Raw genomic sequence first — 26,808 nt, 5'->3', positions numbered from 1 at the left:
GTTCGGGGAGGGAGGCGGGGGGGTGAAAAAAGGGGTGAAAATGTAATTGTAAAACTTTTGCAATAAAAAAAAAAGATATGATGAAATTTTTGCCATTTCCACCAAATGCACAACTTTTAATGTCCATTCCTCAATAGCAGGTGGATCTTCCTTCTTCCAGTACTGTGCCACCAGTAACCTGGCAGCTGTTATTAAGTTCAAAACCAGCTTAGTCTCTATTACAGTACAATCCGTAACTATTCCCAACAGAAAAAACTGTGGTGTAAATTTAATTTTTTTCTTCAAAATATTTTGAATGATCCACCATATTTTTATCCAAAAAGCCTTAATCTTTTTACATGTCCACCATATATGAAAATATGTAGCATCTACACACTCACATCGCCAACACTTGGGTTGTAAATTTGGATACATACAAGCTAGTTTTTTTGGGTCTAAATGCCATCTATAAAACATTTTGTAAAAATTCTCCCTTAAATTTTGTGCTTGTGTAAATCTTACATTTCTAACCCATATCTTTTCCCATGTTTCCATCATTATTGGTTCACCTACATTTTGTGCCCATTTTATCATACAATCCTTGACTAAGTCTGTTTCTGAATCTATTTCCAATAATGCATTATACAACCTTTTTATGTGCATTTGACCTTCATCTCTTATTTGCTTTATCAGATTCTCATCCTGCTGCAAAATACCAATTTTTTGATCTTCTCTCCATCTGGCCAGCAGCTGTCCATATTGAAACCAAGTCTTAATAATCCCTTCTTCTTTTAATTGTTCCATGGATTTTAACTGTAGTCTGACTCCTTCTTTATAAAGGAGTTCCTTATATGTAATCTTACCTTGCTTTTGCTCTAAATTTATATTCTCTATCGCGTGTCTGGGTACTGTCCATATTGGTAACCTATCATTTAGTTTATATTTATACTTTTTCCAGACCCGCAATAGAGCATTTCTTAATATATGACTTTTAAAAGTCTTATCTACTTTCTTATCATACACTAAGTAGGCGTGCTAGCCATAAACCAAACCATATCCTTCAATATTCAATATCTTTTCCTCCGTTAAGTTTATCCAATCTGTGATTGCTGAGAGGGCAGCAGCTTCATAATACAATCTTAAATTGGGCATCTTAAGACCACCTCTTTCTCTAGTATCTTGCAATATCTTTTGTTTGACTCGTGGTTTCTTCCCTGCCCACACAAATTTATTTATGCCCTTCTGCCATTCCTTCAAGTTCTCATCTTTTTTAAGTATAGGTATCATTTGAAAAAGAAATAGAAATTTTGGTAAAATATTCATTTTTACAGCAGCTATCCTTCCCAGCAAAGACAGTTGTAATTTTTTCCAATTGTCCAACTCTTTCTGTATTTTGTGCCATAATGGTTCATAGTTATACTGATATAATTTCGTATTTGCAGTCATAATATAGACCCCCAAATATTTAACCTTCTTAACTACTTCAAATCCTGTTAACCTTTCTATCTCTTCTTTTTGGCTTATTTTTAGCTATTATTTTTGTTTTAGCTGTATTTATTTTAAAACCAGATACTTGTCCATATAAGCAGGTTATATTCATCAAGGCTGTAATCGATTGTACCGGTTGGGTTAAGGTAACAACCAGGTCATCCGCAAATGCTCGTACCTTGTATTCATGCTGTCTAATTTTAATTTCCTTAATTGTATTCATCTCGCGTATCTTATTTAATAAAATTTCCAGCGTCAAAATAAACAATAACAGGGACAAAGGACAGCCTTGCCTTGTTCCTTTTTCTATGTTAAAAACATCTGTTAAACCACCATTAACTATTATTTGCGCTGTTTGTTTTTGATATATTGCCTTAATAGATTGTACAAATTGTTCTCCAAATTGCATCCTTTCTATTAGTTTTAGTAAAAATTGCCAATTCAATCTATCAAAGGCTTTCTCAGCATCCAAGAATACAAGCACTGCGGGGACCTGGTTGTTCCTTCCCAAATACTCTAATAAGTTAACAATTTGCCTTACATTACTCTTCATTTGTCTACCATTTATAAAACCGGTTTGATCATGGTGAATCATTTGCTGCATGACTGTCATTAATCTATTTGCCAAAATTTTAGCAAATATCTTATAGTCTATATTTAATAATGAAATTGGCCTATAATTTTTAGGGTCTGTATCGTCATGCCCTTCTTTTGGGATCAACGAAATAAATGCTGTCTTCCAAGTTGGAGGTACCTCTCCTCCCTGTTGTATATTGTTAAATAATTCTTTCAGCGGTTCTATCATTTCCTCCTGTAAGGTTTTATAGTAAATAGCCGTCAAACCGTCCGTCCCAGGAGCTTTACCCACTTTCAACTGCTTAATTGCTAACGCAATTTCCTCGGTAGTTATCGATTGATTTAAACTATCCCTCTGCTCATTTGAAATTGTATAAATATTCTCTTTCTGCAAATATCTATCTATATCTATATCTTTAATTTTGTCACCAGTATACAGCCTCGAATAGAACTCTAAAAAAGATTTTTTAATCAATTGTTGCTCATAAACCTCTTTACCCTTATATTTTATTCTCTCTATTGTCCTTGATTTTTGCTTTTTCCTTAACAAATATGCTAACCACCTGCCTGGTTTATTGGCATTGTAAAAAGTATTATGTTTTGCATATCTTAAATTAGTTGCCACTTGATCTGCTATTAACATATTAAATTGACCTTTCAATAAATTGATTGCCTCTTTAATTTTCTTATCTGTTGGATTAGCTACTAAAGCCCGTTCCTGTTTACTAATCTCATCTTCTAATTCTTTTCTTTTGGTCCCCTGTTTCTTTCTATATTTATTATTCAAATATATCAAAATTCCTCGCATATATGCCTTACTTGCATCCCATACCATTTCCATCGGTGTGCCCTTTTGCATATTCATAACAAAAAATTCTTTCATAAATTTTTTACACTCTTTTACATTTTCTTCATACCTAAACAAATTATCATTTAACCTCCAGGACCTCCTAGGCCCTTTCTCATACTCCAATTCCAGCCAAACTGGACTATGGTCTGTCAATGTTCTTGAGCAAATCTTCGGATTTTTCACCCTAGATAAAAGATCGTTAGTAATTAATATAAAATCAATCCTTGAAAAGGATTGATGTCTATCTGAAAAAAAAGTAAAATCTTTTTCTTCCAGATTTCTTTCACGCCAAATATCTCTCAACTCCCAGTCATCCATCATTTCCCAAAACGCTTTGGGCAATTTTGCTCTTGTTGACACATTTTGTTTAGGTCCCTTCTTGTCTTTTTTAACGTCCAAAACACCATTCCAGTCGCCTAACAGGATACAAGTTTTATATGCCCAATGTGTCAATTTTGAATGTAGTAAATTATAAAAGTTTTCTTGTTGTTGATTCGGGGCATAAACTCCAATTACAAGTATTTTTTCTCCTTTTACTAAAAGTTCTATCGCTAAAAATCTTCCTTGATCGTCTGCTTCAATTAATTTAGCAACTAAATCTCTTTTCAAATATATAACTATACCATTTTTCTTTTCTGGTGCTGCTGCTACGTAAGATGTACCAAGTCTTGCATTAATCAAATATTTTTGATCTTGTATTCTTATATGAGTCTCTTGTAAGCAAATTACTTCGTTCTTAAATTGCTTAAGATAGTGGAATATTTTTCTTCTTTTCTGTGGAGAATTCAAGCCATTAACGTTCCAGGTCAAAAATCTAGTTCCCATCTCTGGGCCTTTGGAGCCTCTGAAGCAAGTCCTGATGCTCTGATCTCATTTGAGTTTTAGGTCTTGCTCCCCCCACTGCTCCTGTTCTAGTAGTATCTTGAATCATTTCTTGAGTTGCCATCTGGGATTGTTGCTGTCTTAATTCTTCCTTGAGTCTAGCTGTCACCGATCTGGTCTGTCTTTGATCCTTTGGTAACTGCGAGAAATCAATCAGCGCCAACTCTTGAGTAGCCATTTGGATTTATAATGTTTCTTCTTGATCAGCCAAAGCTCCCCCCTGAACTACTGTCAAGAGCTCTTCTGTCTCAGCTTCCATTACTTCTTTCTTTCTTTTGCCTTCTGGTGATTTGGTTGATTTGGGTGTGCCAGCCTTTAATACATTAGTATGAAAATCTCTTGCTTTCCAAATTGTATTAAGCCGATATCTCTCTCCTGAGTAAGTCACCACTAGTCCAGTTGGCACCTCCCATCTGTACTGTATCTGACGTTTTCTCAGGTCATCCACCAGAAAGGCATACTCCCTTCTAGCTCTCAAGATCTTAGGGGGGATTTCTTTCATTGTCATTACTTCCTGGCCTTCCACCCGAAGCTTGTTTTTAAAAGTAGCCTGTAAAATTTCGTTGCGTACTCTCCTTGTAGTAAAATATATCACAATATCTCTTGGTAGATGTTTCTGTCTAGCAATCCAGGAATTAACGCGGTACAGCTTGTCCATCTGCCAGGCCAGATCATTTTTGGACTCCCCCACCAGCGGTGCCAATGCCTCAGACATCATTTCTCTCAAATTCTCTTGTTTATTCTCCTTCACCCCTCTGAATCTTAAAGCAAATTCCATATCTCTGTATTGTACCATTATTACATCGTCTTCAGCCCTTTGAATTCTGTTTTGAGCTTCTCCTATTTTACAATCCAAAATTTCAAAAGATTGTTTAATTTCCTCAACTCTGTCATCCACCATCTCAATATTGCCTGCCAGACACTTAAATGCCATTAATATGTCATCCCTAATCCCCTGATTGCGGGTTGCAATCTCATCTGACACAGCCTGTATCTTTTCATTAGTTTCCTTAATTTTTTCATTAGTTTCTTTAATTTTTTCATCAATCACCTCAACAATTTTATTTTGGGTGATTTGGAGAGCTTGTTGCAACATTTCCAACGTTAAAGTCTGTGGATCCGCTGGAGGAGCAGAAACTTGTGATCTAGGAATATGAGCTGGGGAGCTACCAGCACTCCCAGTTCCTTTAGTAGGAACAGTTTTTACAGACTTTGAGGCCATTTCCAGTTTGAAATTAGTCTTTATATTTAATCAAAGTCAAAAAGAAGAGTTCCTCAAAAGATTTCTCAATATTAATTAACGTTTAGAATCCTCCTTCTGTCAGCACAAAAGCTTTTTTTTTTTTTCCCCAGGCGAAGGGCTGCCAGCAAAACGAAACTTTTCCTGTAACTTTCCATTTCCCCCGCCCTTTCAAGCTTCAATCGCCATATTGTTGCAAAGTACTAAGTGATTACTTCCGAAGGAGGCTCTAGGCATTGGAGTTAGGTAAAGAATACTTGCAGTTTGATTTCTCCTTGCTCGTTCCGCCTGCTGTTAGTTCAAGATGTTAATTCCCTCATTTCCATTCAGCAAGATTGGTCGCGGCTTCTAATTCCGCTAATTAGCGGAGACGTCCCTGGTCTGGAGCGGCTTGGCAGGCTTTTAGGGAGCGCGCACCCTTCGCGCCCCAGGATTCTTCCTAGGGCGTTCGGGGGGGTTCTACCTCCACCTGCCTGCTCTTCTCTCTCCCCTTTGCCCGGGGAGAGAATTTCAAGCCTCCAGACAGCGTTTGTCGGCTGTTCTGGGGCTTTAACGGAGCCAGGGAGCGGACGCTCTCAAAAGAACGTCCTTCGAGGCTCGCGGAGCCAGCAGAAGTCCCCTAAATTAAAACATCTTAAGGGTCCCTGTTATGTCCTTATAAGGACATCCACCGGGGGATTGGCTGGTCCACCGGCGGGAGATTTAAACAGCTGTCATTTGCTTCATTGATAATAGAAAAGCCTTCCGTTGATCGCGCCAAGGAATCCCAGGAGATATGCTAGTCCTCATGAGAAACCCATAATGCAGATCAGGAAGCTGCAGAATGGGCAGGGCCTGGCCAAACAGGTCGGCAAAGGGCTAGGCCCCACACCCTCCCCCTCTTTATTCAACCTATAGGCAGAATATACTTACGGTAGTTAAGGGAGGCCGGATTGGAAGATGAGCCTGGTTAGAAAATCGGAGGAAGAAAGATAAATACCCTTTGCTATGCCGATGACCTCATTCTAATAGACCAAAAATCCAAAGGACCTGCAGTCTACCAATAAAGGTCAAGGGGCAGAGTGAGAAAAATGTGACTAGAATTGAACACAAAGGAGATCAAATAAGGGCAACAGGTGGAATGACCATCCTTAGAGCTGACAACCAAGGTATCAAAAAGGTAGATTGTTTCTGCCTTTGAGGATCACCCACCAACAGTAACTACGCCACAGATTATTAGCATTTGGTAGAGCTAATCTACTCTACTGGAAGGCCCCAGAAAAGATACATTCAAATGCCTTGATGTGTCTCTGCCGTCAAAAGTCGGAATCGTGCAATCCATCCATGGCACTCCTTCTGACACGCTTTGGAAGCAAAAGTTGGACCTTGAAGAAGATGGAAAGAATGAAAGAGGAGCAGCGAAGTCAATGGACTCAATTGTGGGTGATGGGTTTCACCTTGAGAGACCTGAAGGGCCATCCTGGAGAAGGTGGGAAAGAATATAATAGAATAACAGAGTTGGAAGGGACCTTGGAGGTCTTCTAGTCCAACCCACTGCTTAGGCAGGAAACCCTACACCATTTGTCATTCAGAGTGGACACCATTCTTAAAGTCCTACAATGAGCTGGGAAGAATGACCTCAGAGTCTCTTTCCTTTGATCTGTGGTGGTTCTTTTTTGAATGACTCATAAATGGACAGTGTCTCTATATGTCTGTTGCCTGATCAGTCCTAGAGCAAAACTTCTATGAATTCTCTCGGGGAATTCTTGCTTGGTCTAAAGCAGGGCTGTCCAACTTCAAGGCTTGTGGACTTCAACTCCCAGAATTCCCCAGCTAGCCATGAAGTCCACAAGTCTTAAAAGTCACCAAGGTTGGACATCTCTGGTGTAAGTGTCTACAGTTTACCGGGTGGCATTGTAACTGAATTCATTTCTGTGTTGTGAAATTAAACATGTTTCGTAATGTCTTGTATTGACAACTGACATCCATGCAACCCTCTTCCTGCTGCTCTTAGCTGGTGGCCCTTTGACTGCAAGCTGTAAATGACGCCGGTTTGGAGGGCTACAGAGATGCCAAGGGCTGGTTCAGTGATGCTGAGGACAAAGGGGGAAATTTATTTTTCTTGCTTTCTTCTTTGGGGGGGGGGGATTTTATTTTTCCTTTTTCCACACTTTTTAGTATTTTTTTTCTTCTGTCTAAATATATTTTTGTATTAGGTTCTGTATTTGTTTTATCTGTTTAATATAATTTTTAATAAAACTATTGCACAAGAAAAGTTGCAGCATCAACTTTTAATCAAAAAGGACCATCAACAGCAGCATCAACTTATAATCAAAAAGGACCAATCGCGGAACATGTCGATAATAGCAGTAGCACGTTATATACAGCTTCACAGCCCTCTCTAAGCTACGAAACGGGTGAGATGTCAGCCAGTGGAAAAGACCGTCCTTTGAAGCAGGAAGCTCTCCATTGGAGGCCTTCAAGCAGAGGCTCCAGTGGACCCATCCCTGTCCCTGAGCAAAAAGGCTGGATTAGATGTCCTATTCTAACCCTTTCAACTGTTGTGACACACAGGGAGGACTGCCTGGACGAAGCTGGTGGGGCTGGTCCCCAGACTGGGAAGTCCCTTCTCTGCCACCTGGGCTGCTGCTACCAATTTCTCTCTGTCTCTCGGTAGATCTTCCTCTTTTTGGCTATCATGTGTTTGATCCTGGCCATTGGCAACTGCATCTGGGAATACAGCCACGGCTACCGGTTCCAGGTGTACCTGCCCTGGGCAACGGATGTCAACTCGGCATTTTTCTCTGCATTTCTTATGTTCTGGTCCTATGTCATCATCCTCAACACTGTGGTGCCCATTTCTCTCTATGTCAGGTAAGATGGTGACTGAGGGGCCAAGCCAGCCTCCCCCCACCCAGCTTGGAAGGAGACAGAGACCCCATTGAACCTGGTGGTCTGAGAGAGAACTGGGGCGGAGGCCATTTCTCCCCTGCTTCTGGAGGTGGCCCTATCCTAGACAAGCTGCCATCATGGTTGGGAGAGCCACCCAGAACCCACATCCCTTGGATGGCTCTGCCAAAGAGAGGCCTCTCCTGAGGGCGTGTCCCTGACTTGACTTGGGGAGCAGGAGGAGAGACCAAGGGGCCTTGTCACTTCAGTACAGGGGGCGGTTCGTATAGGAACCAATGCAGTGGTGAAATCCAAATTCTTTTACTACCGGTTCTGTGGGCGTGGCTTGGTGGATGTGATGTGGCTTGGTGGGTGTGGCTTGGTGAGCATGGCAAAGGAAGGATACTACAAAATCTCCATTCCCACCCCACTCCAGGGGAAGGATACTGCAAAATCCCCATTCCCTTCTCACTCCTGGGGGAAGGATATTGCAAAATCTCCATTCCCGCCCCACTCTGGGGCCAACCAGAGGTGGTATTTGCTGGTTCTCCAAACAACTCAAAATTTCCACTACCGGTTCTCCAGAACCTGTCAGAACCTGCTGGATTTCATCCTTGAACCAATGCCACTTCAGCCACAGCCAACAATGGTCTTTTGCCACCTGTGTGCACTTGCTGCTCTAGCACAATGTCACATTGGTTGGAGGCACAGCTGGCTCCACCTTGCCAGGGTTGGAGCGGGCACCGGACGTTTCCCTTCCTGCCAAGGACCCAGCATGTGCCTTCCTTTGCTCCAGTGTTGAGATCATTCGCCTGGCCAACAGCTGTTACATCGACTGGGACCACAAGATGTATTACCCGCCCCACGATATGCCTGCCCAGGCCCGCACCACCACTCTCAATGAGGAGCTGGGGCAGATCAGATACGTCTTCTCTGACAAAACAGGGACCCTCACTAAGAACATTATGATCTTCAACAAATGCTGCATCGCTGGGAAGCTCTACGGTAAGAAGGGGCCAGACGGAGGGGCATCTCCCTGTAGGATGGAAAGACGGAAGCGCATCGGAACTTTGCCTGCTCTGGGGCCAGCCCCTCTGTTCCTGGAGAAAAGGAGGAGAGGAATTTCACAGTCTGCTCCAAGCACTTTTGGCGCTCTGGCCCCAAAATTTCAGATAAGGGATGAGGGCCCTTTGCAGGACATAGCAAATGGCAAGCAGGCGTTCCTGACCGGAAATATTCTAGCCGTGTCAGACTGGCCGCAGCTACTCCCCAGGAAAGAACGACCCATGACTCCATAGGCTTTAGAGGAAAGGTACTTTTACTAGAGATACTGAGTGCAGCATGGATGAGGCAAGCTCTGGAGAAAAAAAGTGCAAAAATCGTGTACTGAAAGCAATCGCCAATCGCCAATCCCTCCCCCTAAGAGAGCAGCCCAATCAGGTTCCGTTCCGATGTTTTGGGAACTTGGCGACAGTGAGGCTCATTGCTCTCAAGGCATAGTCAGCCCTCCACTGCCTCCAACTCTGTCCAAGAAAGGCTCAAGGATGGCCAAGAGGTGGATGCAGCCATTTGGAGAAGGGTCTCACTCTGACTGTAGGGTGTGCTCAGCATGAGGGACCGAGCGTGGTATGTCGGGGCACAGAGACCCTGGTTGTCCTTCAAAGCCAGTCTGTTTCTCTCCCACAGGAGATATTTTGGATTCAGAGGGATTCCTGGTGGAGGACATTGAGGTAAGGGACACCCCGCCAATCCTCTTTTGAAACGGGGCTGGTTGTATCCCAGCAGTGGTGACCTCCAGGCTGCCATCCACGCTTCAGGCAGAAGGCCAAGTCTGGGGACTCCGTTTCCCCGTATTTTGCAGTGACCCTGTTCCCAGGGTATCTGCTCTTCTGCACAGCAACACTTGAGTGCCATTGCTGAGAGTGGAAGAGGATTCAGCGGTGCTCCCCACTTCCAGCTCCCCCAACTCAGCATCGGAACTGAAAGGGCTTCTGTCCACAGGACAAGCATGGGGGGAGGGAGGCAAGAGATGGGGAAGGCCCTATGGTGCCATTTACTGACAGCAAGATCCACAGGTTTTCTGATGTCCACTTTCTTCCCACTCTGGGTGACCAGAGGACGGTGGTGGAGAGAGGCTTGGCTACCTTCCTGTCTAGCTGGGCTGTTTTTGGACAGGAGCTTAGTAGTCTTGTAGAGCCTTTTTATCATCCCTTGGAGTAGAAGGGAAACTGGCACAAGGCTTGTCAATTTGGCTCCAGCTCAGCTCCCCATGTCTCACATCACTGAAGAAGGCTGGCAGCAAGTGGACCTTAACAGTAGGAAAATGCCCTCCCTTCACAGCACTCAGATGGGCTGTTCCCCACTAGGGGCGAATGCAGATTCCCCTCCGCCCTTACCTGCAGCTGAGATCAGCCTCTGCAGGAACCAGGTGCTGGGTGCCAAAGGAGAGAGGCATCCCAGGAAGGTCTTGCAAAGTGGGATGGTTCTTTCTGGAGGGAGGCAGACATCCCCCTCCAGCAGCTAAGATGAAATTGCATGGAGGGCATCTACCAGTAACCAGAGGCCCTCTCCAGGAAAATGCTATCCCCCCACCCCCAGGCTATCAGCGGCTGGACACACTGACACAGAGGAAGACAAGATGGGCAAGGCCAGGGTGGGTTGAGGATGGCATTAGTGTTGGCATCAACTCAGGAAGTAGTTTGATGGGGGTCTTTGTGTGAGTCAACCAGTATGTATTCAGGAGCCCCACAAGTAGCTTTATTTCCTTGCTGTGTGGGGCTGGGTGGTGTCCAGAGAATGTCCAGCCCAGCAAAAAGAGGTTGACCCTCCTTATTTCCTCCGCAGACAATGGACAAAGTTGACTTTTCGTGGAACCCTTTGGCCGACCCAAAGTTTGTCTTCTATGACCGCAGACTGCTCCAAGCGGTGAAGGCCAGGGATGAGTCCACACACAGGTTCTTCCGCCTCCTTTCCCTCTGCCACACGGTGATGACAGAAGAAACAAAGGAGGGTGAGGCTGCACTGCATGGTAGAGCTGGCAGAGGAGGGCACGGTGGCTGGAGGGGAGGCTCATGCTTGCAAAACAACCAGCACCTTTCCTCGCCCGCAGGCACGTTGGTGTACCAAGCCCAGTCCCCGGACGAGGGGGCCTTGGTGACTGCAGCCCGGAACTTTGGCTTTGTGTTTCGTGCCCGCACCCCCACGACCATCACCGTGGTGGAAATGGGGGAAACTGTGGTTTACGAGCTGCTGGCCATTCTGGACTTCAACAATGTGCGCAAAAGGATGTCTGTCATTGGTGTGTCCCTCTTCCTTCCCGCTCTGCACACCCTCTGCTCAAGCTCTCCTCCCGCCCAGAGGTTGTCTCGTGTCACAGCAGAAACTGTCACGCTGCCCAACCACAAGACCTTGCTGGGGTCCCTGGTCTGGTGCACAAGTGGGGTGCTTGGTGTTCTCTGAGCTTGGTGGTTTTCTCGCAGATGTTTCATTGCCACACCAGGTAGCATCATCAGGGCTGATGTTGCCTAGTTGGGTAATGAAACATCTGCAGGATAACCCCCAAGCTCAGAGAGCACCAAAGACTCCACAGTTCAACCCTGAGTATAGATATTCTCTCGTGCCAGTGATGTGCAAGTGCAATTAGTGAGGAACAATGCACATAACCCGTCTGCAGTGCAGAAGGACTTGGACCTTTCAGACAGGCTACCTGGGGCAGGTTCGGTGGTTTGGAGGAAGAAGCTGGAGGGGAGGGAAGAGAGATGAGGAAGGGGGGCTTCCGGTTGGCTCTTTTTCTGGGCTCCATCTGCTGCAGACTCACTTCTGCCCTTCTTGCCTTGTTCCCAGTGCGAAACCCGAGGGGTCAGCTGACTCTGTACTGCAAAGGGGCCGACACCATCCTGTACAAGCTCCTCCATCCCTCCTGCAAACAGCTCGAGGAAGAGACTACCGAGCACCTGGATGTAGGTGTCCCTGGCCCAGTGGAGACACGGCTGGGGTCTGCCCTCCCGCTTCTTCCAAACGCAGGCAGGAAGCGGGCTTGCTTGCTTGCCACCTGCTCTCTGGCTCCACGGTCGCTTGGCTGTGCTCCTCCCTCCAACGTGAGACAAAGCTGTGCCCCCCCCGCCCCCCAGGCCTTCTCGATGCCAACAACAGAGCTGGGCCCAGAAGTGAAAAAGTAGCAGAGCTGGCTGCAGAGTTGCTGGCTGGCCTCCCTCTGAAAGCCCAGGGCATCTTCCTCAGTCTCCTGCACAGGGCTGGGTCCCCCCCCCCCCCCCGAGCATGTCTGATGGGCAACCATCCAGTCTCTGTTGGAAGACCTCAAGCACTGAGGTGGCAGCTAGTGGGACTCGCTGGCCACTTCTCTCGCCCGGCCTGGACCCTTTTCTCCGTGGTTTGAGTTCCCTGGTTGCACAGAGTCCTGCTCCCTGGAGCCATAGAGAACAAAGCTTTGTCATGAATCCATCAGGACTGTACCTTTCCAGGCAGTAGGGCAAAGGACTCCCAGAGGAGCAGCGTCCATGCTCAGACGTGGGCCACCCGGGTTGACTTTGCAGGTCTTGTGCCCAGAGGTGCTCCTGACATGTGTTCTCCTTCCCCACAGGTTGGAGTCGGGTGCCAGTTCCCAGCCCTGGGAATGAGGGGTGTAGAATAGAATAGAGCTGGAAGGGACCTTGGAGGTCTTCTAGTCCAGCCACCTGCTCAAGCAGGGGACCCTATACAATTTCAGACAAGGGGCTGTCCAGTCTCTTCTTAAAAACCTCCAGTGATGGAGCAGCCACAGGGGTGAAATCCAGCAGGTTCTGACAGGTTCTGGAGAACCAGTAGCAGAATTTTTGAGCAATTCGGAGAACTGGCAAATACCACTTCTGTCTGACCCCAGAGTGGGGTGGGAATGGAGATTTTGCAGTATCCTGCCACGCCTACCAAGCCACGCCCACAGAACTGGTAGTAAAAAAATTTGGATTTCACCACTGAGCAGCCACGATTTCTTGTGGCAAGATGTTCCCTTGTTCAGTTGTCCTCACTGTTAGGAAGTTTCTCCCTAGTTCCAGGTTGCTTCTCTCCTTGATGAGTTTCCATCCATTGTTTCCTGTCCTGCCCTCTGGTCTTTGTAGAATAATTTGACCCCCTCTTCTTTGGCCCCCCCGTGGCTGGTGTGGGACTCTGAGCCTGCTGTCTTCCTAGGAATTTGCCGGGGAAGGTTTGCGGACCTTGGTGGTGGCTTACCGAGACCTGCGGGAGTCCTACTTTGAGGACTGGAGGAAGCGTCACCACAAGGCGAGCACCAGCTTGCAGGACCGAGAGGGAAAGCTGTCCAAGCTGTATGAGGAGATTGAGAGAGACCTGCAGGTAGGCGCCTCGCAAGAGGCAGGCAAGCAATTGGCACAGTGGAAGCTCACTCTGTCCACCAGCCCCAGCAAATGCCAACTGGGAACCCCCTGCTGCCGCTCCTGCCGTGGCGATTCCCCGATGCCTTCAAGTCACCCAGCACCTGCGGAAAGGTTTGGTGGCCAAGGAATGTCTCCTACAGGGCTCTTCTTGAGAACCCTGGGCCAGGCAGCTAAACAGCATCATTACACAATTAAACACACACGCATGCCCAGAGAGAGAGAAATCCTCAGATGCAACAGGGTAAATTACAGGCAGATTCCCCAGAACTTGATCCCGCTTGGATGGAGCTTATCACAGGGGAGGATCGTCCCCTGAGAGGAGACCGCAGGGACACGTTATGCTCCGTTTTTCTTTTCTCCAGCGCTCTGTCAGAGTGTTAGGCGCAGGGTGCCTGGGCTCCGCGCACGCATGCACACATGCTTTGCCTTCCAAGGTAAGCCTTGTGGCACACAGTGCAGGGAAGGAGCCCGAAGGTCTCCAGCCAAGGACATTCAAGGCACGAGGGAAGCAAAAGGACGTACCTGAGGCCTATTTACACCAACTCCGTTCCGGTGCCTCTTCCGTCATCACATCCGCTCACCCTTTGCCCTGAGGTGCCTTTGGATCTCCCTTCTCTTTGGAGGATCATGTCTCCTTTGTCCCTCTGGGCTCCTCCGTCTTTCCTTCGCTCAGCGGTTGGCCATTGGGTCCTTCATTTCCTCCCTGCTCACCTCGCCTTCTTGTGCTCAGATCCATTGTGTGTCGCCCATTCATTCTGGTCTGTTTAACACTTGTGCTTCTTAAGTTCTACCACATGAAACTGGCGTGCCCAACACTTGCTCCCATATAACGTGCACAATTTTCACTGCTTTAGAGAAATCGGCCTTCCTTGCATGCCACCCTTGCCTTAAAATGTCTCCATTCCCTCACGAGCCAAGATGTATTGCCCACATCCCATCAATCTGGAAAGTGTTTCCACTGCCCTGTCCTTCCCTTCTGGGGCACAGGGTGGGCCTTGCTGTTCTTACACTGGCCAGTCTCTCGGGGTGCCGCAGGAGTTCTGGCTTGCGAGCCTCTTAAAAAGCTACATTACCAGGGATTTTTCCATTGCCTGCCTTTAGTGCAATACCAAAAGATTATAGGAAGGCCGCAGATCCAGCGAAGGTGCACTTGAGAAATGCCGGTCTATTCTGGCCCCTGGTTTGATGACTCCCTCTGCCCTTTCTCCAACACACCCACACACCCACCGTGAATGCTGAGTGGCTAGCCTGGCAACAGGAGGCTGGGGGTTTGAGAGGCCGGGCCAAGATCATGGCAGACAAATGATGCATGAAGCATCAGCACCTTGGCAGAGGCTCCCTACCACCTCTCAGCTCACTCACCCTTCTCTCCCTAGCTGCTTGGTGCCACCGCCGTGGAGGACAAGCTGCAGGAAGGGGTCCCCCAGACCATTGAGATCCTGGGAAGGGCACACATTAAAATCTGGGTGCTCACCGGTGACAAGCAAGGTACCGGCTGGAGAAAGGGGCGGGAGGGCTGAGGCCCAAACTCTGAGAGAACCGAGATCTGCCACAGGGTGCTTTCAGGGCATCTGGGAGCCCCTGCTGATCCCCTGTGGTGACAACGAAGGGCCTGCCCCCACACCACTGCCAGGGGGAGTATCTCTTCCTTGCTTCGGAGCCACTGCTTCCCAGCAAGGCTCCTGGACAGATGCAAAGTAACAGTAACAGAGTCGGAAGGGACCTTGGAGGTCATCTAGTCCAACCCCCTGCTCACGCAGGAGACCTATACTAGGGATTCGAACTGCCAACCTTTCTGATCGACAAGCTCAGCGTCTTAGCCACTGAGCCTTTCAGTGGCTCAGTGGTCTCATGGAGTCTTTCCTCGCTGCCCTTGGGAGGAAAGAGATGGGCCAGCCAGCTTTCCAAGCAGATCTCTGGTCTGCTGGGAGTCAGGATCAGGAGAGGAGCATGGAAGGAGGGGGGCGAGGAAGCAGGGAAGTCACCTGCTCTTTGAGGAACAGAAAATTGCAGAGCCAAAAAGCAGAAGAGAAAAGTGGGTTCTACACGTGGGCAAGAAAAACGGCTGGTGGGGCAGAGAGAAGGGCTGAACGTGGATGTAGCTGAGTCAAGGCAGGCCAGCAAAGAATTAAGATTATTCAGCCACAGAAGATCCATCTGCCGGGACGGCGGTTCAGTCCTTTGGCTGGTGTGCCAATTTCCTGGGTGCAGACCTGGGGCTCCCTTCCTTCCTTCCCAGGCCCCTATAGAGACGCAAATGGGGACCAGAGGAGAGGGCTCCCTAGTGGGGGAAGGAGGGGGTCTTTTTCCTTCCTGAAAATAATGGACTGGGAGGGGGGTATCTGTTTTTCCAGAGACCGCAGTGAACATCGGCTATTCCTGCAACATGCTGTACGATGCCATGAAGGACATCTTCATCATTCACGGTGACAGCTGGGAGGAAGTGGAGCAGCAGCTCAGGTGAGAGAGAGAGGCACACACACCTCCCTGGAGCTCGCTTGCTGCCCCTTTGCTCCCATGCCCATCTGGGTGGGTGGGAGGGAGGGCAGCTGTCCTGAGTGGGGAGAACAGCTAGCAGAGAAAAAGGCAGAGGAGACCAAGAACCTTCTCCAGCCAGTCCCTGGAGGGGCTGAGGGGGCCTCAGAGTCTCTGCCACCTCATTGGGCATCCCAGCTCTGACCAAAGGTGGGTCTCTCTGAGGGGGAAGACCACTCCCCTTTGGTTGCCCCCCCTCCCCCCCGGACTCATCTTGGCTGTCTGAAGGAGTGCTTCCTTAGGACTCCCAGGCAGGAAGGGGGTCCTCTCATTGATCCACCCTGTTTCTGGGCTGTCCCCCATCTCCAAAGCATGTGGGTGGGTGGGCCACCACGTCAACCTCCCAAACTCTGCAAGCTGCCTGCGTACGCTGTGCTTTCCTGGGCTCATTCAGCAGTCAGATGCAAAGGTTAGGGTGGTGTGAAAGGCCATTTCTCAAGGGGGAAGTGAGGCAGGGGGATCAGCCAAGTGTGCTGGCAGAGGCTGCTTCTCAATTGGATGGCCCATTCAGACATTTTCCTCTTGGGTTTCTCTTGCCTGGGGCCATTTAGTGGCTTAGGCAACATGGGAACCGCTCAGAGCAAATACCTCTCCATGATAGTAAGGCTAGTAATAAGAGTGAACCATCAAGGCAGCAATGGCTCCATTCACAGCTCAGTTGGGGCAGGAACCGGGCGCAGGTTGGGTCAGGGTGCTGGGGCTCTGACAGCAAATAAGTGTGCCTCCAGCCTTGGCAAGGGCACGCGGTCTCATCCTCCTGGCCCCGTCCACAGGAGCATCAAGGGGCACCCCTTCTCGCTTCGTGTCCCCAGGGCTCACCGTGTTGCTTCTTTCCCAGGTCAGCAAGGGACAGGATGCAAGCAGACCTTGAAGCCAAGACAGAAGAGTTCGACATTAAGAGATCAACCTCCTCCGGCTTCTGGAACAAAGAGCCCGCCAGCAAAGAGTACGGCCTGGTCATTAATGGACACAGCTTGGTAAGGTGGCGCCCGAGGCTGGGCCCCTTCTGCAACAGACCGGGAGCAAACAGGGGCCCGCAGCCCTCCTGGCACTTGGCCCACAAGGGCAAAGCAATGGGAACTGACAGGAATGCCGTGCCCTTTCCCTGAGGCCAGGCTGGTCCCGATCCCGGTAGGTTTTTAATGTTTTGCTGATGCTGTGAGGAGGGCAGCCATATCAATTGATTTAGTAAGTAAGTAAGTAAGTGTAAGTGCCAGTTCAGGACAGACAAGGGGCTGGTCCTCAGGGAGGTGGGGGTGTCTGGCACCTCACTCAACCCAGGACCGTTGGCCTCTTCCTGAGTGCTTTGCCCTCCAACTGTGGGAGAAGAGCCATCCTCTCTTGCATCCTCTGTGCCCCTGGCAGGCCTATGCGCTGGAGGGAGAGCTCTCGGAATTGCTGGTGGACACGGCCTGCCTGTGCAAAACGGTGATCTGCTGCCGGGTGACTCCGCTGCAGAAGGCCCAGGTGGTGGAGCTGGTGAAGAAGTACAGGAAAGCCGTCACTCTGGCCATCGGAGATGGCGCCAACGATGTCGGCATGATCAAAAGTGAGTGTGGTAGGTGGCTCAGCTCTCGGCCAGGTCCGGGGGAGAAGCTGCAGAAACAGAGGGACTCTGGTACAATAAACCAGGCCAAGGGGGCAGGGAACGGAAAGCAAATCCAGTGGGGTGACCGTGGGTGGCCCCCTCTCTGTTTCTGGAGGCCCAGCAGAGCCTTGGCTGTGGACAAGCGTCTTGCATTCCCTTGAGGGTCAGTTGCAAACATGTCTCTGTCCGAGCCTTCCTGCTCTGCCTGTGCCCCCTTTCTCTGGGCTTGGGAGGCCAAACGCAGTAGCCATGAGACGCGTGGATCTGGCGCCCACCGGCTTCTCCTGGTCCCGCTCCCTGCTGAGGGCCTTCCTGTTTGGTCTTCTAGCTGCTCACATTGGTGTCGGCATCAGTGGCCAGGAGGGGATGCAGGCGGTGATGTCCAGCGACTTCTCCTTTGCCCAGTTCCGCTACCTGCAGCGGCTGCTGCTGGTCCACGGCCGGTGGTCATACATCCGCATGTGCAAGTTCTTGTCTTACTTCTTCTACAAAAACTTTGCCTTCACACTGGTGCACTTCTGGTACGGCTTCTTCTCCGGCTTCTCCGCCCAGGTACTTGCCTCCGCTGAGCCCAGGATTCCACCCCAGAGGCAGCCGACTGGGGAGGGCAAAGGGGGGGGGGCGAGTATTTCCCTGGCCTGCTCCAGCTAATGGTTGAGGGCAGGTCCAGGACCCAGCAAGACCAGGCATCTCTTTTGCTACCGGACTTTCAGACGAGGGGCCAGCAGGTTGATTAATGGCCACGAGCCCTTTGCCAGGACAGCAGGCAATGCAAGGACCACACTCGGCTGCAGAGGGAAAGCCAGTTCAGTTTCAACCTTAGGAAGTTGCTGTCCAACTTCTCAAGGCCACACGGAGAATTCTGTCGCACAGAAATTTACCATCCGGAAGCTTTTCCCTATATTGGCATGAAGTTCAAGTAATTGTAACTTGTGCTCACAATTTCTGGTCCTGGATTCTGCTGCCATGGAAAGTCATCCCTCCCTGTGGCTTCTCCGTGTGGATCGGCATCTCACACGTGTGTGCCCTTGGCCAGGGTGGGGACTGGGGCACTAGCCACACGGCTTGGCTTTGCACAGCATGCAACACTCTACAGAGAGAAAGGAAGCAATTGGTGGAAAGGAAGCAATTTTAGCAGGAATACTCACAGTCCTCGACTTTTGACCATTATTGAGCCCAGAATTGTGGTTATAAGTCATTGTGGTTATAAGTCAAGGCATCACATGACCACACCTGATTTTTCAACATATTTTGTGGTGTAACGAAAGCAAATTTTCCCAAATAGGTGTTTTTTACTGGAAATTAAGTAAATGCCAGATTGGCAAAAAAGAAAAAAAGATGCAAACGCTACAGTCATAAAGGTGGGATGGTTGCCAAGCACCCAAAATATGATCACATGATCACAGGGGTGCATGTAACTCTTCGTAGCTATGGTAACTTTGAAAATAGGTCGTAAGTAGCTCTGGCTAGGTCCACCATAAGTTCAGACAGTTGTTAAGCAACCGGTCATAAATCAAGGACTACCTGTACACACACAGGCTCCTGTACACAGGCTTGATTAAGAGTGTTGCTTGGACCCAGCTGACCAGTGGCTGCAGTAGTGACCTTCCCTTAGCCAAGCCAGCCGCATCGAATCACTTTCGACAGACAGGCCTACAGATAGAGTGACGGATGGATGGACGGACAGACAGACCTATCGCCCTACCACCTCATAGGGAAAGCTGTGTTCTGCTTTCTTCCCAACCCCCTTCGTTCCTCCTTCAAAGTTTGTCTTCTGCGTTGATTCTCCTTCATTCCCTCTTAATGTCCAAATCATGGTTAAAGCTAGGCTTCCATCACCATCCCTTCCTTTCTTGCTCTCGTTTCATTCATTCATTCATTCATGCTCTTTATTGTTTTCTTCCCTTACATTCCAAGCCATAGTCTTCTATCTCTGGTCACTCAGAGATGGCCACCTGGGGCTCCACAGAACCTGACCTCTGCTCCCAGTTGTGGCTTTGGTCAACCAGAGCTCTCATATTTTCAGTAAAGACAGAAAGGGCAACTAGCATTCCCTGGAGGGACATACAGCCAGGACAGGATTGGTAGGGTTGTATGTTGTAAGGCAAAGCAGATCCTCTGCTGTAGAGACAGCCTTGCAAGCCAACGTAACAGTTGCTCACTTACAAAGAAGTCTAGGTAGAATATACTGACCCACAGCCAGGATGCAGAGGAGAGAATAGGGAGAAGAGCGTGAACTTAGAGTCCCCTCTGGGTGAGATGGGCATCATATAAATTATATGCCTCCTGGGGAAAGACAGAACACCAGCCCTAAGCAACAGGAATCCAGAAAGAAACCTGGGCCTCCCCCTCTATCCACTGATCTCCGGATTAGAGGTTTGGTACCATTCCCCTTTCCCCTCTCATATCCTTCCATCTTTCCCCACCCCACCCCCCTTCTTCCCCTGCAGACTGTCTACGATGAATGGTTCATCACCCTTTACAACATGGTATACACCTGTTTGCCAGTGCTTGGAATGAGCCTCTTTGACCAGGTAAGAGTCTCTGGTGGTGCCTTTGCTCGGTTTCAGTTCAGAAAACTGAAGGAAAAGCAATCGAAAAAAGAAGTCTCCCTCCCTGGTGTCCTCTTTCATGACACGGCCAAGTTTATAGATAATAGCAGATATCTTTAAAATTATTTTCTTAGCCCAATAAGTCATGCATTTCTCTCCAATGATCCACTGGTGCATGCATTTCTTTCTGGTGCCCTCTAGTGTCCAGCCTTCAAAGTCATCCTGTCGGTTATTTTATTTATTTGAGATGTCAGTATTTCCCATGGGAAGGATTCTTAATTCATTAATTAGTGAATGAATGCCAAAGTCTTAATTCAAGTGCATCTGGATCCCTACTCCACTTAAAACCTTTTTAAGATCAGCACTCTGTGTTCCCCAAAGAATAAAGCCCAGGGTCGAATCCTTTCTTAAAGAGGCCAACTTGTGATCCAGCCACCCTTGTCAGCTTCCCCTCAGCCTCAGCTTCCCCTCTTTTGGGAAAGCCTAGAGAGAGGGGAGTTCTGGGAATTAACCCCCGAGGAAACAGATTATCTGGGACTCTTTCAGGCACGGTATTAGATGAAACAATATTGGTCACTCTGCTAGTGACCCCGGTTGGAAGTCAACCTCTCGTGGTCCTCTGAGATCTCAGCAGCATTTTAAATCATCGACATGGTATCTTAGCAGGCTGCGTGCAAGCATTGGGGATCTGGGGAGTGGAGTGATCCTGTGTGGGGTGCCAGGCCTTCTTCCCCGCAGCATTTAGCATCTGCCTGAAACTCCTGGGAGAGAAAGCCTTCAGTGCAAAGTGAGGTACCATCCGTGTCCATTGTGGAGGCCTCAATATTATTAGGGTCTGGATGGGGAGAAAGCCGCTCAGGTGAACCCCTAGGAAAGCAGAGCTGCACTCGGTCCAAAAACATCCTCCTTCTCCCTGAAGCGTCATTTCTAGCTGTAGTTCCGGATGGACTCACTCCAAGGGCAGGTCCGTGACTTGAGGGTCTTCCTAGCCTACCAGGACCTGCTAACAGCGGGTGGGAGCTGTGTCAGGTGGAGCTTTGCCCAGCTTTGGCTGGTGTACCTTGGAGCAGCTCTCTTGGAGCAGGGAGACCTTGAAAGAGTGGCTCCTGCTGCCATAGCCAACGTCTGAACTCCTGCAAAGCCTTCTAAAGCCAACCACCTGGAGAGCTCCTTCCCGTAGCCCGATGGTTTGGTGATGCTGCAGTCCACAGGGCTGAGCCTGGGAGGAGGCGCTCCTCCATGACCATCGCTAGGTGTGGAACAACTTTTCTCTGGAAGTTGAACCTGCCCCAGCCCTGTTGGCTTGCCAGAAGCAGGAACAAGCGTGGCCGGCTCCTAGCCTTTGCCTTTGCCTTTGCCTTTGCTTGGAAGATGGGGCGGGTTTAGGGTGCCTCCTGCAGGGCCAGTGGCTGCCGCCTTGCTCCCCAGCTTCCTCTTTCTGCTGCCAGGATGTGGATGACCGCTGGAGCCTGCAGTTTCCCCAGCTGTATGTGCCCGGCCAGCAGAACCTGTACTTCAACAAGAAGGAGTTTGCCAAATGCACCCTCTACAGCATCTACAGCTCCCTGGTGCTTTTCCTGGTCCCTTATGGAACCACTTTTAATTCTGTGCGGAGCGACGGGAGGGACGTTGCCGATTACCAGTCCTTTGCCCTCATGGTGCAGACCTGTCTGCTCATCGTGGTGTCGGTCCAGGTAGGGGGCTCTGTCTCGCCAACTGCTCCAGTTCTGTGGCCCCCAGGCTCTTTCTCCTGAAGTCTGGATTTAGCCTCAACATCCCCACAGCCCACTCAGCTCACGAGTTCAGCACAAGCAGGTGTCCAGTCTAACTGGCAGCACCCAGCCTTGTTGGCTTGCGTTAATCCTTCGTTTGCCGTTAAGCTGCACACTGGGTTGGGGGGTTCGGGTCTGGGAAAGCTGCTCCACCAAAACGCCAGGAACCTGTCGAGGAAGCCAAGACCCCATTGCCCCGGGCGGTCCAAGGGGAGCTGCTCAGCTGAAGGAGGGAGCGCTGAGGCTCCCATGCGCACGAGGTACCCAAGTGAGTGCAGGCGGCCAGGGGCGCAGGCCCGGAGGAGCTTTCGGGGCACGTGGCTTTATGTGGCCGGGCTGGCAGATCCAGCCCTTGTGTGGGGTGGGGAGGAGGGCAGCTAGCCGTGGTTCATGGAGGGGGTCAGCGAGCCAGAGCAGCTGCTGCTGCCACTGCTACATTAGCCAGGCTGCCTTTTGCAGATGGGCTTAGACACAGCCTACTGGACAGCCGTGAACCAGCTCTTCCTCTGGGGCAGCCTGGCCATCTACTTCGTCATCACCTTCACCTTGTACAGCGACGGCACCTACCAGATATTCACCTCCTCCTTCCCCTTTGTTGGTAGGTTCAGAAGCTGCAAAGAATCCCCCTCAATGCCCTGGAGGAAGCTGCTCCCCTCTTGGAGAGGGGGGGGCTTAGCCTCAGGAGCAGGGCAGCACCACAGGGGGAGGGGGGCAGCACCTACGTTCCCAGGGCTGGCTGAAGAAACCAGTTGCCTGCATTCTCCCTGAACCCTGGACCAAGCACGGGCACCTCAGCCCAGCAGGGCAACTGCAGTCTGTCTCTCCCCTCCCAGGCACCGCCCGGAACATCCTCAACCAGCCCAAGGTGTGGCTCGCCATCTGCCTCTGCGTGAGTCTCTGCGTCCTGCCGGTCATTGGCTTCCGGTTCCTGAAGATGCAGTTCATGCCGAGCCTCAGCGATCAGGTACTCCTCGTGGCCCAGGATTTGGGCAGCCGTTGGGCCCCGGGAGGTCTGGGGCAGGGTCCATCCCACTTTTCCTCCCCCTGGCCTGGGGCCATATGCCACTGCTACCCGCCCTGTGCCGAGGCTGGTCCGAGGCTTGCAACCAGGTGCCATGCCAGGATGACCATTGTGCAGAAGGTGGGCAGGAAAAGGGAGGCTCTTCCTCAATGGGGGTGCCAGCGCTACGCTTGGTGACGGAGGAATGCTCCTTTCTGCCAACCTGCATCCAATGGAATTTGTTTGCTGAAGTTTTCTCTCTCATTGTTTGCAGTCCTTCCTCTCTTCCTCCCTCACAATATTTCCCCCACAATAACCCTTTGAGGCAGCAGGGCTGAGTGAAAGGGATTGGCCCATGGTTGAGGGGGGCTCCAGCCTCTGGGGGAGCCTGTGGCTGAGCTGAGCAACCTTGGTTGAAAGGAGGTGTGTGTGCAGGGGGGGGAATTCTGCCCTGCCCAAAAAGCAGCTGCTGGGCCACGGCCACCAGTGGTGGACTTGCAGAGAGGTTATCAGGAGGCCTCCTTAAGTTGTCTTGAAGCAACTGCGCTGACTATCATGTGGTCATGCTGCCCCCTAGTGGTCATTTGGGGTACTTTGCCAGCCCAGACAGGCAGAGCTGGTTTTGTGGGCGCTGCCCTCCACTTTCTGGCACCGCTGAGTTCTTAGAAGCTGGGAAGAGATGCCCGGCACCAAGATCCAGAGCAGAAGCACCAAACCTGGTGCCCAGGCACTGAAGGCGGGCTGCCCTTGCTCTCAAAACTCTTTTGAGCCAGAGGAATGAAAGGCTGAATGGCAGGCTGGGGAGCCCCAGCTTCTCCTCAAAAGTCAGGCACATCCCATCAGCAGGACAGGTGGGGAGGGAGAGGAGGGATGACAGGCATTGGCCTCAGAACTTTTTGGGGGGAGGTTGGAAAAGAGCTCGCTTTTATATGGAAGCTTTAAGAATTGCCCTGGGAAACAAAAGAAAAGGAAGGAAGTGAAACCCCAGCCCCGTGCAAGAATGAAACCAGGATGACTTCAGGAAGAGAGAGAACCATTATGGAAAACTAGGAAACCCCTCCCCAACCCCCCAACCCCCCCACCCCCAATGAAGGGAAAGTGGTGAAGCTGCTCCAAATCTGTCAATGGAGAGCCAGGGAAGGAGGGCCAAGGCTTGTGGCTGAAGGATGGAAAGAAGAGTCTGTGGAAAAGTCAAGAAAACCCAGAGCAGTTTTGAGGGAAGGCAAATCTTGGTGAGCAGGAAGTCAGCAAGGGTGGAAAAGCAGCAGCAGGGCTGCAGGGACCGCTGTCATAACCGGACATGGGTTCACAGAACGGCTGTGCAACAAGCTGAAGGCGTGCAAAGGCTGCCCTGCACTGGGCGATGGTGAGGCGGCTGTCCTTGTTCCTTTATCAAGGAGCAAGAGTGAAACCAGATTTGTGTGTTTGGCAGAACCCCCATCAAATGGGAGGAGAGGTGCCCGTCATAAAACCCGCAAGGGCAGCAGGGCAAGGGGGCGCGAGGGCGACTTTCCCTCCCTGGCTGGTCATGTACACATTAGGAGTGTGAAAGTGGATTCTCAACTTAGAAAAGGCGAAGGGTAAATTCCTGTACGGAGTCGAAGGTCTGTTGCAGAATGAAGACAGAAGCGAAAGACCAAATGTGTTGAGTAGCAAAATCGATGAGTTTCAAAGCTCCAAGGTGCCACTGCAGAGAGATTCCTGTGCCCTAACGGAATAGTTCTGAGAGAAAGGAAACAGATGGAGCGTGGAAAGATGGTTTGGGGGCTGAAAGGGGGTCCTTTTTGGAGGAAGTGAAACTGGGAGGGCTTAGAGCAAGAGCTTTTGCCCACGGTGGGGCAGAGACAGAGAAATCTTTTGGACTGAGAAGAGGCGGGGGGGGGGGGGCTTAAGGGCCGCTGGGCAAAGCCAGAGATGCTCAGGCATGAAGAGGGGCCAGGCAGAGCTGGGGGGGGGGGGAGAGAGAAAGCGGGAGGGGCGCCCCTCGCCGTCTCAGCCGGACTCTTTCTCTTGCGCAGGTGGTGCGCAAAGTGAGGCAGCTCCGCAAAGCGCCCGGCCCGCCCGCCCTGAAGCACTACCTGCAGCGCAGCGCCTCCCGCCGCTCCGGCTACGCCTTCTCGCACCAGCAGGGCTTCGGGGACCTCATCACCTCCGGCCGGAACATGCGCCTCAAGTCCCCCGCCGCCGGCTCGGCCGTTTTCTCGCCCTCCGCCCAGAAGTACCGGCCGCGCCTGGAGAAGAAAGAGGGGGGCGCTTCCTAGCCCTCCCCGGCGGGCGACGCCCCGAGCGGCTGGGGGCCGGAGGGACCCTCGCTTCCGCCTTCGGAGATGGGACTTGGCCGGCGCGAAGTGCTACGGACGGGCGCAGGAGGCGGCGGTTCGGCAGAGGGGCATGCGGGCGGAGGGGAGTCGCCCTGCCCCTCCCACCAAGGCCAGGCTGGTCGACCTCACCACCAGCTCATCCCCGGCGGCTCTCCCGAAGTCTAACGCTGGCCCGCCGCTGCTTCTGAATGCTTCCCGCGCTGAGAGGGGCCCTGCCTGAGCCGAGACCCCCGGAAGGCCGGGCCGGCGGGGAGGTCTCCCCCCCCTTCCAGCCCAGGAGAAGGCGAGGGTAGAGTTGCGTGCGCTGCCCGAAGAAAGATGCTGCCTCGCGGAGAGTCTGGGCTTCTCGGGACCCAAGCGGAGGAGGGGGTTGAGGTCCAGCAAAGGCCTGGGGGGCTCCTCGCTCAGGAAAATGGGGAGCCCCAGAACAAGTTTGGAGGGGGGCGCAACTCTTCTGGATGCATCACCTGCAGGTCAAGTGGGGAGGGGACCCTGGAGCACCCCTCCTTCCCTACTCCTGAGCTGGATGTGTTGCTTCCCCCTTGAGCGGGGGGGGGGGGGGCAGGAGAAAGAGGCACCCATCACTATTGGCTGCCTTCTGAGATTTGTTCACCCAGTCTGCCGAAAATGCTGACACCCTGCTGGGTGGTCTGTCCTGCAGGTTCTGCCCTGCTTTGCTCCATGGTGCATCTGGGCTGTGGGGCCAGAGTGGGTGGCTTGAACTTTGGCACCTCAACACTGAGTAAAATGAGGCCAGAAATGCTGTTAGCAACTAGCAGGTCACTCTTGTGGGGTTCTGGCATCTTTAGGCCCTAGAAGGTAGGGGGCCATGACCTGGGGGGGGGCGCTGGTAAAGGAGCCCCATCTTCTGGGCCAGGGATGCCCATCCTGCTGGAAGAAGCTACTCCAGGGGAGGCTTCACTGTTACTGGCAATCTCCTCCCCCCCCCCCTTGGCCACTGCTGGGGTGGTCAGGCACCTATTGCTTTCAGCAAAGTCTCCAGCCTCCCATGGCCTTAGTTGACCAGGCCAGAAAGCTCTGCTGCCCAGGCCATTTGGAAGAGAGACACCCTGCCTTGTGCCCTCCCTTTGGGGGCCATCCCTGGGGGGCTGCCGTGGGGTGGAAACTTGCAGGAAATTTTGTCCCACAATGTTCCCCTACTAAGGTGCCTTTTTTCCGCAAGCATTTCTGTTTAATTCTTAGAATGGTATTGCTTCATCCAAAATTATTGCATAAGATGGTTATGGAAATTACGGTCAGCCAGGATTAGGGAACAGAAGGGATATTATGCCAGTCAAATCTAAAGTGTTGTAATTTTTTTACGCCCGTATGTTTATGCACACAGCAATTGATGTTGCTGAGGGTAATATATTTATAATGTTCAGCTTTAAAAAAAATAAATAATATAAGGGAAGTCTCTATTATTTATTTGACACATCTCCAAATAATTGCAAGCATTCTCACAAAAAGATCTCTTGATGTATTTGAAAATAAAATAAAACCACCCCAACCACCCTCTGCATGTTTCTGTTCCAAAGTAGATCCTGGAGTCTCTAAAGGCAAAAGTTGCTTCTGAGGAACTGCATGGTTTGACACTCTTAAGGGCCTTTGGGATGTTTGCCTCCCCCCTAACTATTTTTACTCAGTCACTTTTAGTCATGGGGGTGGGGCAGCTCTTTGTGGAGCAGTAAAATTGACCCAGCAGGCAGTTAAAGCTTTGCTGGCTGAAGACACCAGACAGAGTGGAGAGTGCATGCTTTGGGGAAC

At 50.5% G+C, this 26,808-nt stretch overlaps 1 protein-coding gene across 1 annotated transcript in view; it reads left to right on the top strand.

Annotated features, from left to right (window-relative positions):
• The window catches only part of LOC117679734 (phospholipid-transporting ATPase ID-like), a 46,873-nt gene extending 20,325 nt beyond the window's left edge, over positions 1–26,548 (top strand). The window contains exons 11-27 of the mRNA XM_034441911.3: positions 7,672–7,868; positions 8,680–8,888; positions 9,570–9,613; positions 10,728–10,893; positions 10,993–11,181; positions 11,727–11,842; positions 13,068–13,232; positions 14,650–14,761; positions 15,628–15,733; positions 16,647–16,785; positions 17,174–17,357; positions 17,725–17,948; positions 19,847–19,930; positions 21,397–21,642; positions 22,180–22,318; positions 22,554–22,684; positions 24,739–26,548. Of these exons, the coding sequence (XP_034297802.2) occupies positions 7,672–7,868; positions 8,680–8,888; positions 9,570–9,613; positions 10,728–10,893; positions 10,993–11,181; positions 11,727–11,842; positions 13,068–13,232; positions 14,650–14,761; positions 15,628–15,733; positions 16,647–16,785; positions 17,174–17,357; positions 17,725–17,948; positions 19,847–19,930; positions 21,397–21,642; positions 22,180–22,318; positions 22,554–22,684; positions 24,739–24,981 (2,694 nt within the window). The 3' untranslated portion in view covers positions 24,982–26,548. The remainder of the gene's footprint in view (positions 1–7,671; positions 7,869–8,679; positions 8,889–9,569; positions 9,614–10,727; positions 10,894–10,992; positions 11,182–11,726; positions 11,843–13,067; positions 13,233–14,649; positions 14,762–15,627; positions 15,734–16,646; positions 16,786–17,173; positions 17,358–17,724; positions 17,949–19,846; positions 19,931–21,396; positions 21,643–22,179; positions 22,319–22,553; positions 22,685–24,738) is intronic.
• The last annotated feature ends 260 nt before the right edge of the window (positions 26,549–26,808 follow it).

This window comes from Pantherophis guttatus, chromosome 2, assembly GCF_059756535.1.
Source record: "Pantherophis guttatus breed Tessera chromosome 2, ASM5975653v1, whole genome shotgun sequence".
Taxonomy (NCBI): domain Eukaryota; kingdom Metazoa; phylum Chordata; class Lepidosauria; order Squamata; family Colubridae; genus Pantherophis; species Pantherophis guttatus.
This window is presented reverse-complemented; position numbering and strand designations above follow the sequence as displayed.